The sequence below is a fragment of the Mytilus trossulus genome, chromosome 13 (assembly GCF_036588685.1).
Source record: "Mytilus trossulus isolate FHL-02 chromosome 13, PNRI_Mtr1.1.1.hap1, whole genome shotgun sequence".
NCBI lineage: Eukaryota > Metazoa > Mollusca > Bivalvia > Mytilida > Mytilidae > Mytilus > Mytilus trossulus.
In genome coordinates, this window is record NC_086385.1 from 26,591,861 (window position 1) to 26,606,915 (window position 15,055).

The 15,055-nt window shown below is 30.8% G+C and overlaps 1 protein-coding gene across 1 annotated transcript in view; it reads left to right on the forward strand.

Moving 5' to 3' along the window:
• LOC134694200 (collagen alpha-1(I) chain-like) overlaps nt 1-15,055 on the forward strand; it is a 98,670-nt gene that overhangs the window by 18,879 nt on the left and 64,736 nt on the right. Inside the window, exons 3-4 of the mRNA XM_063555196.1 lie at nt 4,047-4,154; nt 4,551-4,688. Coding sequence (XP_063411266.1) covers nt 4,047-4,154; nt 4,551-4,688 — 246 coding nt within the window. The remainder of the gene's footprint in view (nt 1-4,046; nt 4,155-4,550; nt 4,689-15,055) is intronic.

Here is a 15,055-nt window from a genome sequence, read left to right on the forward strand (position 1 = left end):
AAGTACAAAAAATTGAATATTTGCCAATCCCTGTGCTGCACATGTTTTAACAAATTAGACGAGTTCAAATAACTGTTTATGTAAAGATAAATATGAAGTCATAAAAATACCATATTGTGAGATGCTGTGAATATGGAAAATTTAGATACCTAGCTTAATGAATGAAAATAATCTTTTTGGCCAGGGTATTTTAAAAGTTTAATTTTCATTTTTTTTTAAATGTAAAGAGCACCTATGACTGTATGTGGTCAATTCATTGAGTCTATAATGACATAATTAAAACAATGCACTAGTTAATATAATTAAATGAATCTTGCAGTTTAATGTCCTCAAGGTGGCTTTATGCCTTTTTAAATGACTGGAGTATTTAGAGTAAGGGAGGATACAGACTAGTGCAATGAAGTCTACTTTTAAGGAGTGCTTCTCCCTTTCCGCTTAATATGAAATCCTGTTGTCGCCCTAAGTTGATAGATTATCGGCATCGAAGACAAAATGATGGTCGCAGAAAAGGTTCAATTTCTAATTCAAAACGTTATTGTTTAAGATAATTCAGACTGACACTTTAGGAAACAGTTGAATTTTTATAGTTTTTTCGACTGAATGTAGCTCTTTTTATTAAACTTAGATAACTTACTTAACTTTTAATCCTTATTAAATTGCAAAAAAGTTTAAATATATTTTTTTTTTATATAACTTACATTTATTTTTAATGCAAGAAATTTAGAAAATGTGAATTACAGTAAACTGAATATGATTTATGGTAAATTAATGTTCTGGAAAATGTTTCAATTTAATATAATTGGTGCTAATTTCATGGTATATTGAGAAACGAATTTAGGATAATAAAAACATATAAATTCTGCTTCCAATAAAACTATACATATTCATCCATTTTTATGGCTTAGATTATAAGTTATATGCAAGACATATTTTAAATATAAAAATTTAAAATGATTGTCAATCACATGGACATTTTAACCCACAAAAGATCAAAGGACACAAAATAGTCCTCTTTACAAACAAATTGTAGGAATAAATTTTTCATGACTTGCAAGTATTTTTTCTGGTAAGATTTTTGTAAAAATAATTGCTGGGTGTAAACAATTTCAAGTTACCATTTAAATTTTTGCCTTCAACAATGAGAATCGTTTAACCTATAGAAAGCTGAATAAATAGGTCCAGAAAATTTCATGCAATTTAAAAGAGGGTTTCAACAGGCTTGCTTACATTAAAACAATAAATGAACACAAATTTGGCTTAGATACATAACATCCTACAACAATCACTGGACTGTATGCTCCTGAGCTTTAAGGACTGGCAAAAAGCATGTGGATGTGTTTATAAAAGAAGAGGGACGAAAGATACCAAAGGGACAGTCAAAACATGTTTCTGTGGGTTCAACCTGCTCTCACAATTTGGGACAGTGGTGCAACAGCACTTATTAAGAGAAAAGTGTAAAATTCAGTTTGAAATAAAGAAAATTTGGAAATATTCACCTTGTTTTGGGATGGTCAAGTAGCACTTTGAAAGTGCAATGGGTCTCAAAACTAGCTTAGTTTTTCAGAGACTTTTACATTTTATTGTGTAAACAAACAAAGGCTATGAGAGATATCTTACTAAAATTCTTTGAAGAAGCAGTGGCACAATAAAATTATAACTTCTGAACCACAAAGATGTGATCTTAATTGAATTTACCTTAGATTAAAGACCAAGGCAATAATCATGTCAGTACAGCTGCCCTCAGGGGTCATAGGTCAATGCAATAAAAGGTAAAATATCACACTGTTTCTCATATTTAGGGAAATTATACATTGTGGCTTAAATTACAGCCTTTGTTGAAGGTAATTTTGACCAGTTGAAAAGAACATAAAGAAGCCATCATTAAAATGGACACAATTGTGACGAAAAGTATTCAGTGTCTTTTGAAATTGACATCTACGATTAAGACTGAAACTATGTCTTTTTCTTTAGAATTTTAATAGGCTATTATTAGAAATTTGAATATGACTTGACTTAATCGACCCCAGGTCGTTTAAGGCTACTAGTTTTATAATGAGGTTTAAATGGACTGGTCTTATTTACCAAACGGGGGTTAATGTCTTAAAAATTGACTATTTTCATTGAGATGTGTAACTTCAGATCAATGATGAGAATTTTGTGTTATATAAATATTTATATAAACTTACTATCACAATGAGATATGTCAAGTAAAATGAAATTTGAATTTATTTAAAATGTTGGAATTTATTTAATTCATTTAGGATTTAAATCATCTGTCTCATTCAGTTCTGTTGCCCTTGAAGTATTCTGTTAAGATGTAATGTTTTTGGAAGTTTAAAAAAGAAAGATAAAAAACCATTTGAAAAAAAAATGAATTTTTCGTAACGTTGTCTTTACTAAATTTGGAGCAAAATTGATAATTTAAACCATTTAAAAACTGTTGCTGAATAATTGAGTCTGGATGGGGGTTTAAATGGTAGTGAGCTGAGGTACAAAACTATAAATGGGCCCAAAAAATGATTAAAGATGAGAGAAAAATGGGCATAAAAAAGGGAATTGAGACTCAATAATACTAAAATAATGTATTAAAAGGACAGCCCCTTAAATATTAGTAGAATATTGTCTAAAAAAAGAAATTGCAAAACAGAACTGTTGCGACCCTTAATCTGTGCAACAGTCATGTCTCAAATAATTATATTAATTTTCACCATATGTGGGAATGTCAATTTAAAGACTGACACACATGTTCGACATGTACCTGATCTTTACCCTTGCTTGGTTATAATCAGTTGAACTTTTAACCATTTCTCTTCTTGTTCAATCAAACAGAAATCGTTGATTTTAAGTTCTGTGGCAGGACACGAAATCCTCTTCCGGACGATTTGCTATAAACAGTTGGCATGTTTCAACACTTTAAACTAAAGTTGTTAAATATAATTATATAAAACTGTGTCTCTCATTATAGTATTACATGATTTTTGTCACTGCCTGTCATAAATAGGTATTTTTTTTGTCATAATGATATAATAAAGAGATAATCGGTAGTTGTATGATGAATGGAGATTCATGAGTTGCAAACTTGCCAAGATCGTAGAGCGTGGTTTTTTGTTAGGAATTATAGACTTGTTAATATTATGCAGCTTTAATGCTTCCCCGAAAATACATCTTTGCCAGAGTTTTTTCTCCTTTTTTCAGTTCGAGATCTGGTTGTCTGCCCTAATTTTGCACTTTTACAATTATTATGCTGCTTAATTCTTCCATGAAAATGCACATCTTGTTGCCAGAGTTTTATATGATTTTCTCTCCTTTTTTTCTGTTCTCAGATTGTCTACCCTATTTTTGCACTTTTCCAAAATTGAATTAGACCTGTATAAATGTCACACTTAATTTATTCCATTTTGTGATGAAATGATTAGGAAAGAAATTTCTCAGTACAGTATACGTATGTTTTGGACTTGATTTGTCAGATTATGGTAGTTTAAGAAAAAAAAATCTTCATTCTTGTCCTGCATATCTAAGGGCAGTGATTTTTTCAGAGCTCCCAAAAGAATTTAAAAGATGACAATAAATTGAACTGTAAAACAAAACAAATGTTAACATAACATTAAATAGTTACATTAATTAACAGCTAACTGCTACAATGAGGTTGCCAATCACATATCATGGCAATTATTGACACCAAAGGTTACTAATACACACTTTGTTGTTTGCATTAGTTGACTGGAAATTTTAAAAGGTATAGCTATTATCAATTGACAATTAAAATCTAATATAAGACTAACATTATTGTGATAATTAACTATTAATTTCCCTTCATGTTACTTGCTGTTATTGTACTGACAAGTCAGGCAATAACAACAGACAGGATGGTCAATGTCTTAATGTTTACACTATTTATGTTAATTGTCTGTTAATCAAACTGTTAACAAATATGGCTGCCTGAATCGGCCATTTGCATGAGTGTCAATGAGTGATATCATTTACAGTATGGAAAGATTATCTATGTTATGATATTTTATGTTAATTACCTGTTAACTACACTACAGGTTGCCAACCAGATGAGTGGCAATGTTTAAACAGACGGCAATGCATTCCAAAAGCAGCAAGATGTAATGACAATTTTGATTGTGGTGATCTCTCAGATGAACTGAATTGTAAGTTGTTGCCATAGCAACACCACAAATATGTGACCTGTGACGTCTATGAATGAAATGTTTATAAAAATATAAACTTTGAGAAATGTTTTGATTTATAATTTACTTGTTTGTTGCCAATAATTTCCTCAATATCTTGTATGGTTGAGGAATCTTAAAGGAAAATGCATGCAAGAGTTAAAAAGTTATGACCTTAATGTTAATGTTTTTCCTTTCAACAATGTGCAAGGTCATTGAAGTTAAATCAGCTTTTTACAGAATGAATCCTTTTCAAAGCTTATATATATGTCTGCGTTCAGTTTAAACTACATGATATTTATATAATGAAGAGTTATCTCCCATGAACAATTCTCTTTAGAGTTATCTTCCATCTACAATATTTTTATGCCATTTTAGGTATTGTTCAAACATTATGTCCAGAAGGATTATTTCGCTGTGGTGATGGTCAATGTATTAGTCAGTCCTTTAAATGCAATAAGAATAAGGATTGCCCAGACGGTTCTGATGAATCTATTGCCCTCTGTGGGCCAGTTGGTAAGAATCAGCACGAGTTATCTCCCTTATTTGAATGAGTTATTTCTCTTTATTTGGAATGACTTATATCCTATCATGGTTCATCAGCATTTTGGCTTTTGTCATGACTGATTGGCTTGAGATCATATGTATCTTCTTTATATCTTTGTTTATATGTTCAAAAATACTTAACAATTCAAACTCTTTAACTCTGCAATTAATGGTATTTTAACATCTCGCACTACCCAAAGCACCTCTTGAATACAGCACTTTACTTACATTGGTGGTCATTCTATTGTTTTATGGCATGTGTTTTTTGGGGTTCAGCAATTTTTTTGTTATAACCACATTGGTTTTTGTTTCATTGGACAGTTTATATGAATTATTTATTATATCTTTACTTATGTTTTTTGCCTTTTGGTGTATACACAAATACATTTGGTTTTTGTTCTAACTGTACTATTTGCCTATAATCACATATTTGATTTTATTGAGGATTAACTTTTAATGGCATGGGTGCAGAGAGTTTTGTTGATTCCATTACTGCTTTTGATGATTTTCACTATCATTTTAACTGGTTTTGATTTTTAGCATGTTCCTCCAAATTTTCATTTCATTAATCATTTTACTACATTTAAATGGAATATACCAAAATATGGGATGGTTGAACCAATGATAATTGAATAATTTAACATAACTTAATTTGTAACCTTTTATCTAATATTAAAAAACTAATGAATAATTATGTTACAAGAGTTTTTGGTCTTTTTTGACTGTTAACAATTTAGTTAAAAAAACTCTTGAAAAAAAAAATAATGTTTTAACAGCACTTGATCCAATGTTCATATTCCATGTTTTCTAATACCTTTTTACTTTAAATCTATTGACTCTTGTTTCTATCCATGTTTAATTTTCATTCGTCATATATTTTCATATTAAAATCAATATAACTTTAAGTAGTTCATATATATTAAGTATTGTACACTGTCTAATCAATGTAATCAAATATATCTTAGAATTGCATATCATGTAATTGAGAGGCTCCTCATGGGGGGGGGGGGGTCCTAGTAATCACATAATCACCATTTTTTTGCCAATATAATCACATAATCATTAAATATTTGCTTATCTTTAGTAATCAAATAATCATAAACTAAATTACAGTCCTAGGTAATCAAATAATCATGAAATATTTGGCTTAATAATCAAATAATCATTAAAAAAACGGCCAAGTAATCACATAATCAAAAACCACATGAGGGCCCTCAATTGAGAATAGAAATATGTAATGGTTGTCTAGTCATATTTACCATAGACAGTTTAATATAGATATTAGTATATGTCATAATCATATATAGTCACTATTTCAGTGATCAGAAAGAAAATACATTATGTGCATTTCATCATCATTTTTAAGATTCATAGTTCTCTATTCTAAGATTCTATATATTCATTCATGCTACTTCTACTGTCGATGATTTATTTTTTCCCCATTTCATGCATTCTTCTGTCAGACTTTCAGTTTACAGCCTGTCTTATATGACAAGTTCCTTTATCCTGCTTATACTGCTTTCTATTTCCATGATATATATTATATTTCATTTTCCCTGTTTCATTCCATTCCAAAATGTCATCCCTTATTTTCATTGATGCCATAAGACTCTAAAAATTCATCTTTTGTTTATTTTCTGTTTACATCATGTACTTTAATATGTCATCCTCAAGAGTTTGTCCTATTTTGGGCTTCATTTATTTAAATCATCATTCACTTTCTGTGAATTTGATGATTTAAACAATGTGTTTCCACAGCACTCAGTACACAAACTTGCAACACAACCAACACAATTTTATAATTGTTTACAATTGCATAAAATGTGTACTTTCAAATTTGGAAAAAGAAGGAGTTATTATACATGTATTATTTAATTGCTTTTGAGGTATTATAAGGTAGAAGAAACTTTCTTGGTATTCATTGACTTAGAAATCTTTAATGCTATTTTCAAAGTTGGTGTACCAAAAATAAATTCACAATAAATTTTGGTATACAGCAAAAGGGGAAACATAAGAGTTAAAGGAAAGGGATTTTCTTTTCTTGAAGGGAAACAATGCTTGTTGAAGATATTACAAGCATTGATACCAACAGGGGTGTCCCTTCAAACTAAATCCTTGACCAAAGTCTGTTTTGAATGTGTCTCAGAAGGGGGGTTAATTTTTCTTGTTTTTCTTTTTCCTTTCTTGAAAAAACAAATGAAGCTCGAATAAAAGAGGATACTATTAAAAGGGCATAAGATAGTATAATGAGCTTGAAAAAGATTTGTGAATGATTTGTCATGAGATTTAAAACCACGAATATTGAATAATGAAATTTTTGATTTTGAAAATAATGATTAAATAATGATTAAAAAAGTAGTGTACTAAATGTCTTGAGAGGAACTTCTTCCTCTCAGAGCTGGTGAAGATGTTTTTATAGAGAAGTTTAGTGAATATCAAGACAAGGTAAGTGTTTTTTATTTAACTAGTTGGTACTAACCAATGGCCCATAAGGCATAAAATGTGTTGACAAATTGAAGAATACAGTTAAATTTGGCATAGCAGAAAACATAGAATCGGAATTTGGACTGGAGTCATAGTTTCATAAAGAAGTAATATATGATTCCTTGCATTTGACTATTAGAAGTTGTGTGTTGCTTTATGTAAAGTTTATTAAACAAAATGGAGTCAACATTAAAAATTGCTTATACTGCATTGGCATAGCAGAAAGCATGGAATGGAAATTTGGACTGGAGTAACAGTAGTATCTTTGCTTTTAACTACCAGATGCAATGTTGCTTAATTATGTAAACTAAAAAATTGAAGTCTTCTGTTAAAATTCCATTGGCATTGCATAAAACATTGAATGGATAATTGAACTGGAGCTATAGTTGTCATGTCGTATATACATGTAGTTGCTGTTATCACAATAATGATAATAGCACTTAAGGTTTTTTTAAGCAAAGGCACTGATTCATATATAATAAAAGTTCTTTTTGTCATATTATTTAAAAAGTATTTATTCAACATTATGCATTTCAGCGCCGAACATTATCATCATCAGTGCATGTTTAAAGGAACATTTACTTTTTATAATTATCACAAACAAATCTGTTTAAGACTATTATGATTTATGAGGGGAAAAAAGCAGAAGATTCCTAGTGCAATTTGAGTCATGTATGTTTCAAATTTACTTTATACATATTGGATATCATTTTGTCATAATGTTTTATTGCAACTCAGACTACGTCTTCTTTTTATAATTTATTAATGAGTATCAAAGAAGATGGATGGATAGATTTTTAACATCCAGAAGCAAATATAACATGATATCAGGATGAATAATAAAGAAGCATTATTAGCTCTTGTCAGTTTTGAATTCTTCATGATAACAGATAATATGCAATATTTTAAAGTTTTTTAGATAATTTAAAAAAATTCATAAAATGTCAAATATTACATGTTTCTAATGCATTCTGCAATTTGAGGTAATAACCAGAGTCCTTGTGGATTTTGAAAGAGATAGACTAGAATTTATTGCATTGTAAATTTTAGCTTCTGCCATTATTTGAAAGGGATACAACACCATTATCTATATTTTACCCCACCCCTGTTCAAATAACTGATATAATATTATTTGATACCATCAGTATTATCCAAACATAAATGTAATAGACAATACTACATTGAAACATTAATGTATGAGACGTAACGACATAACTCAAAGACATTTTGACAGATCTCACTAAATCCCCGCCAAGGTACAATGTATCTTAATTAAACAAATTTGTAAGAATGTAACAGTTCTTTGGCGATTGGGAGGAAAATAATGTATTATTACCAAGAAGATTTAGGAGTTTTAGATTATTTTAGTATCATTTTATTGATATTACAGTGTGTTTTCTGTTAGGATAGAATTCACCTCCATTTTGAATAATGGTTTAAAAATTTCTGGTATATTGACTCAGAGAAGTGAGATTGAGTGCAGTATTTTTGATCAAATTACTTAAAGCTTAATGTTAGCTTGCTCCATTTTGAGAAATGCGTTTAAATATTCCAATAATATTTACATTCAGAAGTTCAGATTCAGTGCATTATTTTTTACCAGATTAGCTTGTTTTTGTTTGGAGATAAAGTAACTTTGATAGCATTAACATACAAATTACAACAAGGCGCTTAGGGTTCATTAATATCTTGTATGCATATCGCATGTTCATCAACATATATTTGCCACTGGACATTAAATCACCAATCTGAATCCTGTTTTTTACCACTAATTTATATCCGGATTTTGAATAAGAGTGGGCCCAAAACTAGGCAATGTTTATGCAGTTTAGCCACAAGCAAAAGGTTAATGCATTGACTTGGTTATATGTTGTTCCTTGAAGGGCCGGGTCCCCCTGGGTGACCCTAAATGGTCTTCTGATTAAGGGATTATAAATATATTGTGTCAACATCATAATGACCTTCAAGTGGAAACAGTAAAAATGTAAATTGTAAAATGTAAAATGGCAATTTCAGTTCATGAAACACATAGTCCTTATTCCTATATGTAACACAACCCAGAACAAATATTTGCTTGTCATTCTTTATCTTAACAAGCAGCAAAAGAAATTTTACCTCCTGTCACAGTCATTTCAAGATGTCTCTTTTTCTGGGGGTGACAATGTTCACAGCTGTTTTCACACATTCACATTTGAAACACAAGAAACAGTAGCATTTGATTTCGCAGACTGCGTTCACATAATGTGCAATCTCGGTCAACATTGATGCATTTGAAGTCTAATTTAAGATGATTAACATATTTTGGATTTTTGACGCATTCACCTATTTCTACTTCTGTTGCACTGGAATCCAGCTGTTATATAAAATATGTGTTAATAAAAACAAGATGAATGAAATTAAAGCAATTAGGTCATATTAGAATAAATATTTAAAGAGCTGATAATAAGGTCATTCATAAAGATATTTGTGATAGTGTAAAAACTTATGAGCATTTTTATGGGGTTAACAGAATGACCGAACATTATGGACCCAATACTGCTTAAAAATAGGCCAAAATAATGCCACTGGAAAATGACTTTGTTTGAAACGTGCAGAATCTTAAGTTTTCTTGCAACAATTGCCCCCTTTTGACCTTTAAAGAGTTGTTGCAAGAGTTCTTTGACCTTCAGAGAGAAATGACACCTATCCTGCAGAAGTCTTCAGATTTAAGGCTTGTGGCTGAGTTATAATGTACAGCTTTAAACAGCCTTCCGTCATCATAATAAAAGACATGAACCAACCAAAATGTTTCATTGGCCTTGAAATCAGACATTTTAAATTCTTATAACTTCTTAAATAAATACAAGACTTTTTATCTTATACTGGTTCCGTTATTCACACAATCCTTGTTAATAAAGTAGACCAAGATACAGTTAATGTCCAAAAGATATAAAGATAAAAATACTTGGTTTTTCAAAATTAATAAATCTGATTTACAGTGTTTGAACTAAAGAAACATAGGTCTTACATTAGTGTTTAAATAAAGCTCTTTTATTTATACAGAGAAAGCGCTTAAGAATGAATTGAAAAATCATTTTTTCCAGGTTTAGAAATACTATATAATTCTACTGCTTTTTTGGCATTTTCTTCTTATTAGTTGATTTTAATTCTTTTCATATGTATAAGAAAACTTGTGTCTTAATCAGAATGGAATTTGTAATGGAATATTTAAAGCATTATACTGCCCAAATTGATGGGAATTTGTTATTACTGACAAAAATAGTTTTGAACTAATATTTTACCCCCATTTAAACAAGGGTCGCTGCACCTTAAATTTTTCTAATAAATTTTATAAATTTAAAAGTTTAAATATAAACTGCCAATTTTGTGTCAAAATATTAGGCACCCCATTCCTTAATCTAAGATGAGCTCTTCTCCTCCCTTACATCAAATCCCGAAAATCCAAGCCTCAGAAAATAAAAATACAAGAAATAGATATAGGAAGATGTGGTGTGAGTGCCAATGAGACAACTCTCCATCCAAATAACAATTTAAAAATAAAACCATTATAGGTTAAAGTACGGCCTTCAACACAGAGCCTTGGCTCACACCGAACAACAAGCTATAAAGGGCCCCAAAATTACTAGTGTAAAACCATTCAAACGGGAAAACCAACGGTCTAATCTATATAAACAAAACGAGAAACGAGAAACACGTATATATTACATAAACAAACGACAACTACTAATTTAATTTAAACATATTTATTTATAGTGGATTGGGAAACAAGTTTTGCAACTTATATTAATCCCTTTCCACTTTGCGGGTGCGAGTGCTGCCTTGTAGCGGCATTAGCCTACTCTTTTTCGAAATCTACAAGGGTGTCTTTAACGTGCAAGAGATGTGGCTCTCTCTTAACACGGGCCAGCCATTTATCGTCCCCGTCCGACGGACTATCATCGTTTCCTCAAGACCATACTTGCAAATGGTGTCAAGGGAGAGCCGAAAATTGGGTTCCTGAAATTTTCATCCCAAACGGGAATCGAACCAGGAACCTTTGTGTTAGTAGTCCGATGCACTAACCACTACACCAAGACAACTACTGTACATCAGATTCCTGACTTAGGACAGGTGCAAACATTTGCAGCGGGATTAAACGTTTTAATGGGCCCAAACCTTCTCCCTTTTTCTGAAACAATAGCATAACATCACAACATAGAAAAACATACGATAAAATATCAATTGGCAGACTTAACTCAATCAAAATGTATGCATATGGTTCACTCTAACAAAATGTGACTTGGATGGAGAGTTAGTTGTCTCATTGGCACTCATACCACATCTTATTATATCTATATTTAACTGCTAAAACTAAAACTGGACAAAAAAAGAAATGTTAAACAGCTTTTTGAAATGATAGATTGGTATATTTTTTCACCTTGAAGGAATCATTTGGTTTTATTTCTGACCTTAAACGACCCACACCCCTGCAATATATTTTTTACCAGTTCACCTTCAGACAAGATTTTGGCACTTGTAACCTTTAACTTTTTCCAATTTATATTTCCAACAATTCAACCGTTAGTTATTCTATAAAGTATTTAATTTTTATGTATTTTTTGCTCATTATTGCATAACTTTAAATTTTAAATATTTATTACAAAGACAAGATAACCATATGAAAAGAAGTCTTTTCAAAGTTTTAATCGGCTATGATGGAATTTCGATTTATGTCTTCACGCTTCGATTCCTGGGAATAAAAAAAGCTCTATGCTCCTCTTTTTGCATAATTTCCATTTAAAAGACAAGATAAACTATTCTGTTTATATTAACTGGACCCATGTCAATATAGAAAGAATTTAAACTTTTATTTGATAGGCCAGACTTGTTTGTTTTTTTATTGACATTCAATGCTTTAAAATATATGAGTCAAGAAAATATTGATACAACACATGACATTTATTGTTTGTGAGATATATTTAACTTTTGAGATTTCACAGGAAAGTTGAGATGTAGGAGAACGTATTATGAAACACAGAAGGATTTTGAAAATGAACATTCTGGTCCACTAATAACTGAAAACAAATAATCTTGCTGAAAATGAATGCAGGAAATTCTGTACAAAATGAAAACAAATTGAAGCCACAAAAATAATTTACCATTTGTAGCAACAGATGAAATTGAATAGTGACAATCTGAAAAAAATCAGCCCCTCTCCCTAAACATAATTTTGATGATCAAATTGTCGTCCTTTAAAGTCACTTGTTGAAAAGTCTTGATCTCTAGATTTCTTATTTCATGTTGGGTTACTGTACGTATCATTGATATTTTGATCACATCCTATAATACTTTAACAATCAGGCTATTTTGCAAAGATATATAAAATAATAGGTAGTTTTGCTTTTGATACTGACTATATCATGTGGAATATCTAGAAGAGCTTGTTATGGTGAGTTAAAATATTCCACATGATATAGTCCATAGCCCCCCCCCCCCCCCCCCCCACCAACACACACCACCACCACGACCACCACAATGAGACCCCCATAAAGTTCATTTTCCCATTTTTAGCTTACTGTATAATGGTCAATATCTGCTTTAGGCCAGAATTTGCCTGTACAATGACTCATACATGTAAAAGGTTTCAGGTGTAAAGTGTTAGAGTCATGACATTCAAATAATCATCTTGTCCTGGCCTTAAGACCACAATTTTTAAACAAAACTCTTTATTAATGCAGAATAAGGCTCTTTAAAGTGTTGTATGTACTAAGTTTACCTTATAAGAAAATACCTGCATATATTATCCTGTCTGGGGTAGCTATGATTTATGGGGAAAATTGAGGCTCCCGGGGGAGTTGAAAAAAATCTGCATAAAAGTGCAGTATGTATTTAGAAATGATTTATGTGTAATTTAAGGACAAAAAATGGTGTTGAGTGTTAAATTTTGTCTGGTAATTTTTAATGAAATTCAAATTAGTCCCAAAACTGGGAAAGTGCACATTAATATTATAAATATAGTTAGTTGTGACAGCTGCAATTGAAATTTGAAAAGAGCGAAATCGGTGAGAATTGTACATTATGAATCGGCTTTTCATGTGGTTAAAGATGTTCTAAGTTGCATAGGAATTTCTCAATTCAATTTAAATGTGGAAGTTTAGCTCATTAATTGGTTGTCTGAAGGGATTGGCTTTCGTATGTAAAAATTCTTTAAATTACAAGACATGTTTGTCTGTTGAGCGCTGTTCAAATAAATTAAGATCAAGTTCAAAAACTTTCACTGAAGTGTGGACTCATAGTCATGTGGTTGTGGTTTGTGGCTTGTTATTCTTTTCAGTTCTCTTTGGGGGATCTGATACTGAATTCGGCTTATTGTTTGGTCAGATTCCGGTATCTCTAATATCATTGTAATTATCAGGCTTATAATTTGTATTTCAATATAATAATGTCCGGCCTGACTTGACATTTCTTTTTTACAAGCTTAATAATTTTTCACGTAAAAAATTACCAATCCCCCCTCATGCTTGGACCCCAAAGAGACCCACTCTTGTGGAATTTTTGAGGGTTGTCAAGAGAATATTGAAATTCAAATTATTTTATTTTTCCTTCATTTTGATTGGATGAAAAATTCTAATCATGGAACATGAATCATTTGTTTTATACTTGGATATACATATTTTAGAGAATGTTTAAATTTGAATTGACTCAATTTTCCTTCAATTTGATTGGATGAAAATTTATAATCAGAGTACATGAAACATTTGTTTTCTACTTGGAACTACTTATATTTCAGATTTTCTTTTTTAATTTTAAGTTTCATATTTCACAAATGAGTTTATTCCCTGTTAAAAGAAAATGTATCATTCGCAAATAGCTATTAACATCCTACACAGTAATTCAACTCTTCTAATGAATAAAGTATTCAATTATATTTGTGTCATTTTTTTTCAAAATCTGTCAAACTATGGCCCTTTACTGTCTTCCAAAGAAATTAGAATGTAAAAAATCCATAGGAAATATCATACAGTGCAAACTGCTTTAACTGAGCCATTTGGGACAGAAGATTATTGTATGAAGTTTAGACTTAGGTTAGGACAATGTCATATGGTGGGTCAATCATATTCATACGTTTGTCACAAAAAGTCATTCAAAATAATGTATAAAGACCTAGAGAAAAGAGACATTAATCTATCATTTTTAGCTTTGCTTATTTTGGGGCTAAAAAATGATAAATTTAATACCTTACAACATGCCTATTTTGGAACCTTTTATAGCTGACTTTGCAGTATGGGCTTAGCTCATTGTGCAAGACTATAAAGAGTCATTTGGTCTCTTCTGGAGAGTTGTGTCATTGGCAATCATACCACATCTTCCATTTTATATCTACAATATTTTCATTTTTTTTTTTACATAAATAAGGCCGTTAATTTTCTCATTTGAATTGTTTTACATTGTCTTATCGGGGCTCTTTCCTTCACATGCACTGCACTGTACAGTATTTGCAATGTTATTCTTTTAAATACTTTAAGTAATACAAAACATTAATGTTTTTTTAACCAAACATCTTCCACCCAGAAATGTTTGTCTGGGCCGTTTAAATTCTTTCATCTATAGTCCCTATTTTAACTCATGATAAGGCCAAATACAAAAATGTGTGTTACACAGTTTCCTATTTTCCTACCTACCTTAATTTTAAGCTTAGAAAAAGCCTACCTTAACAGAGGGGCAAAGATACCAGTGGGATAGTCATAGATAAAAAATCACTAACATCGTCATGGCTAAAGAAGAAGAAGATGATACAGACAAATAATAGTACACAAGACACCACATAGAAAACTAAAGACTTATTAGCAACACAACCCCCCCAAAAGGGTCAT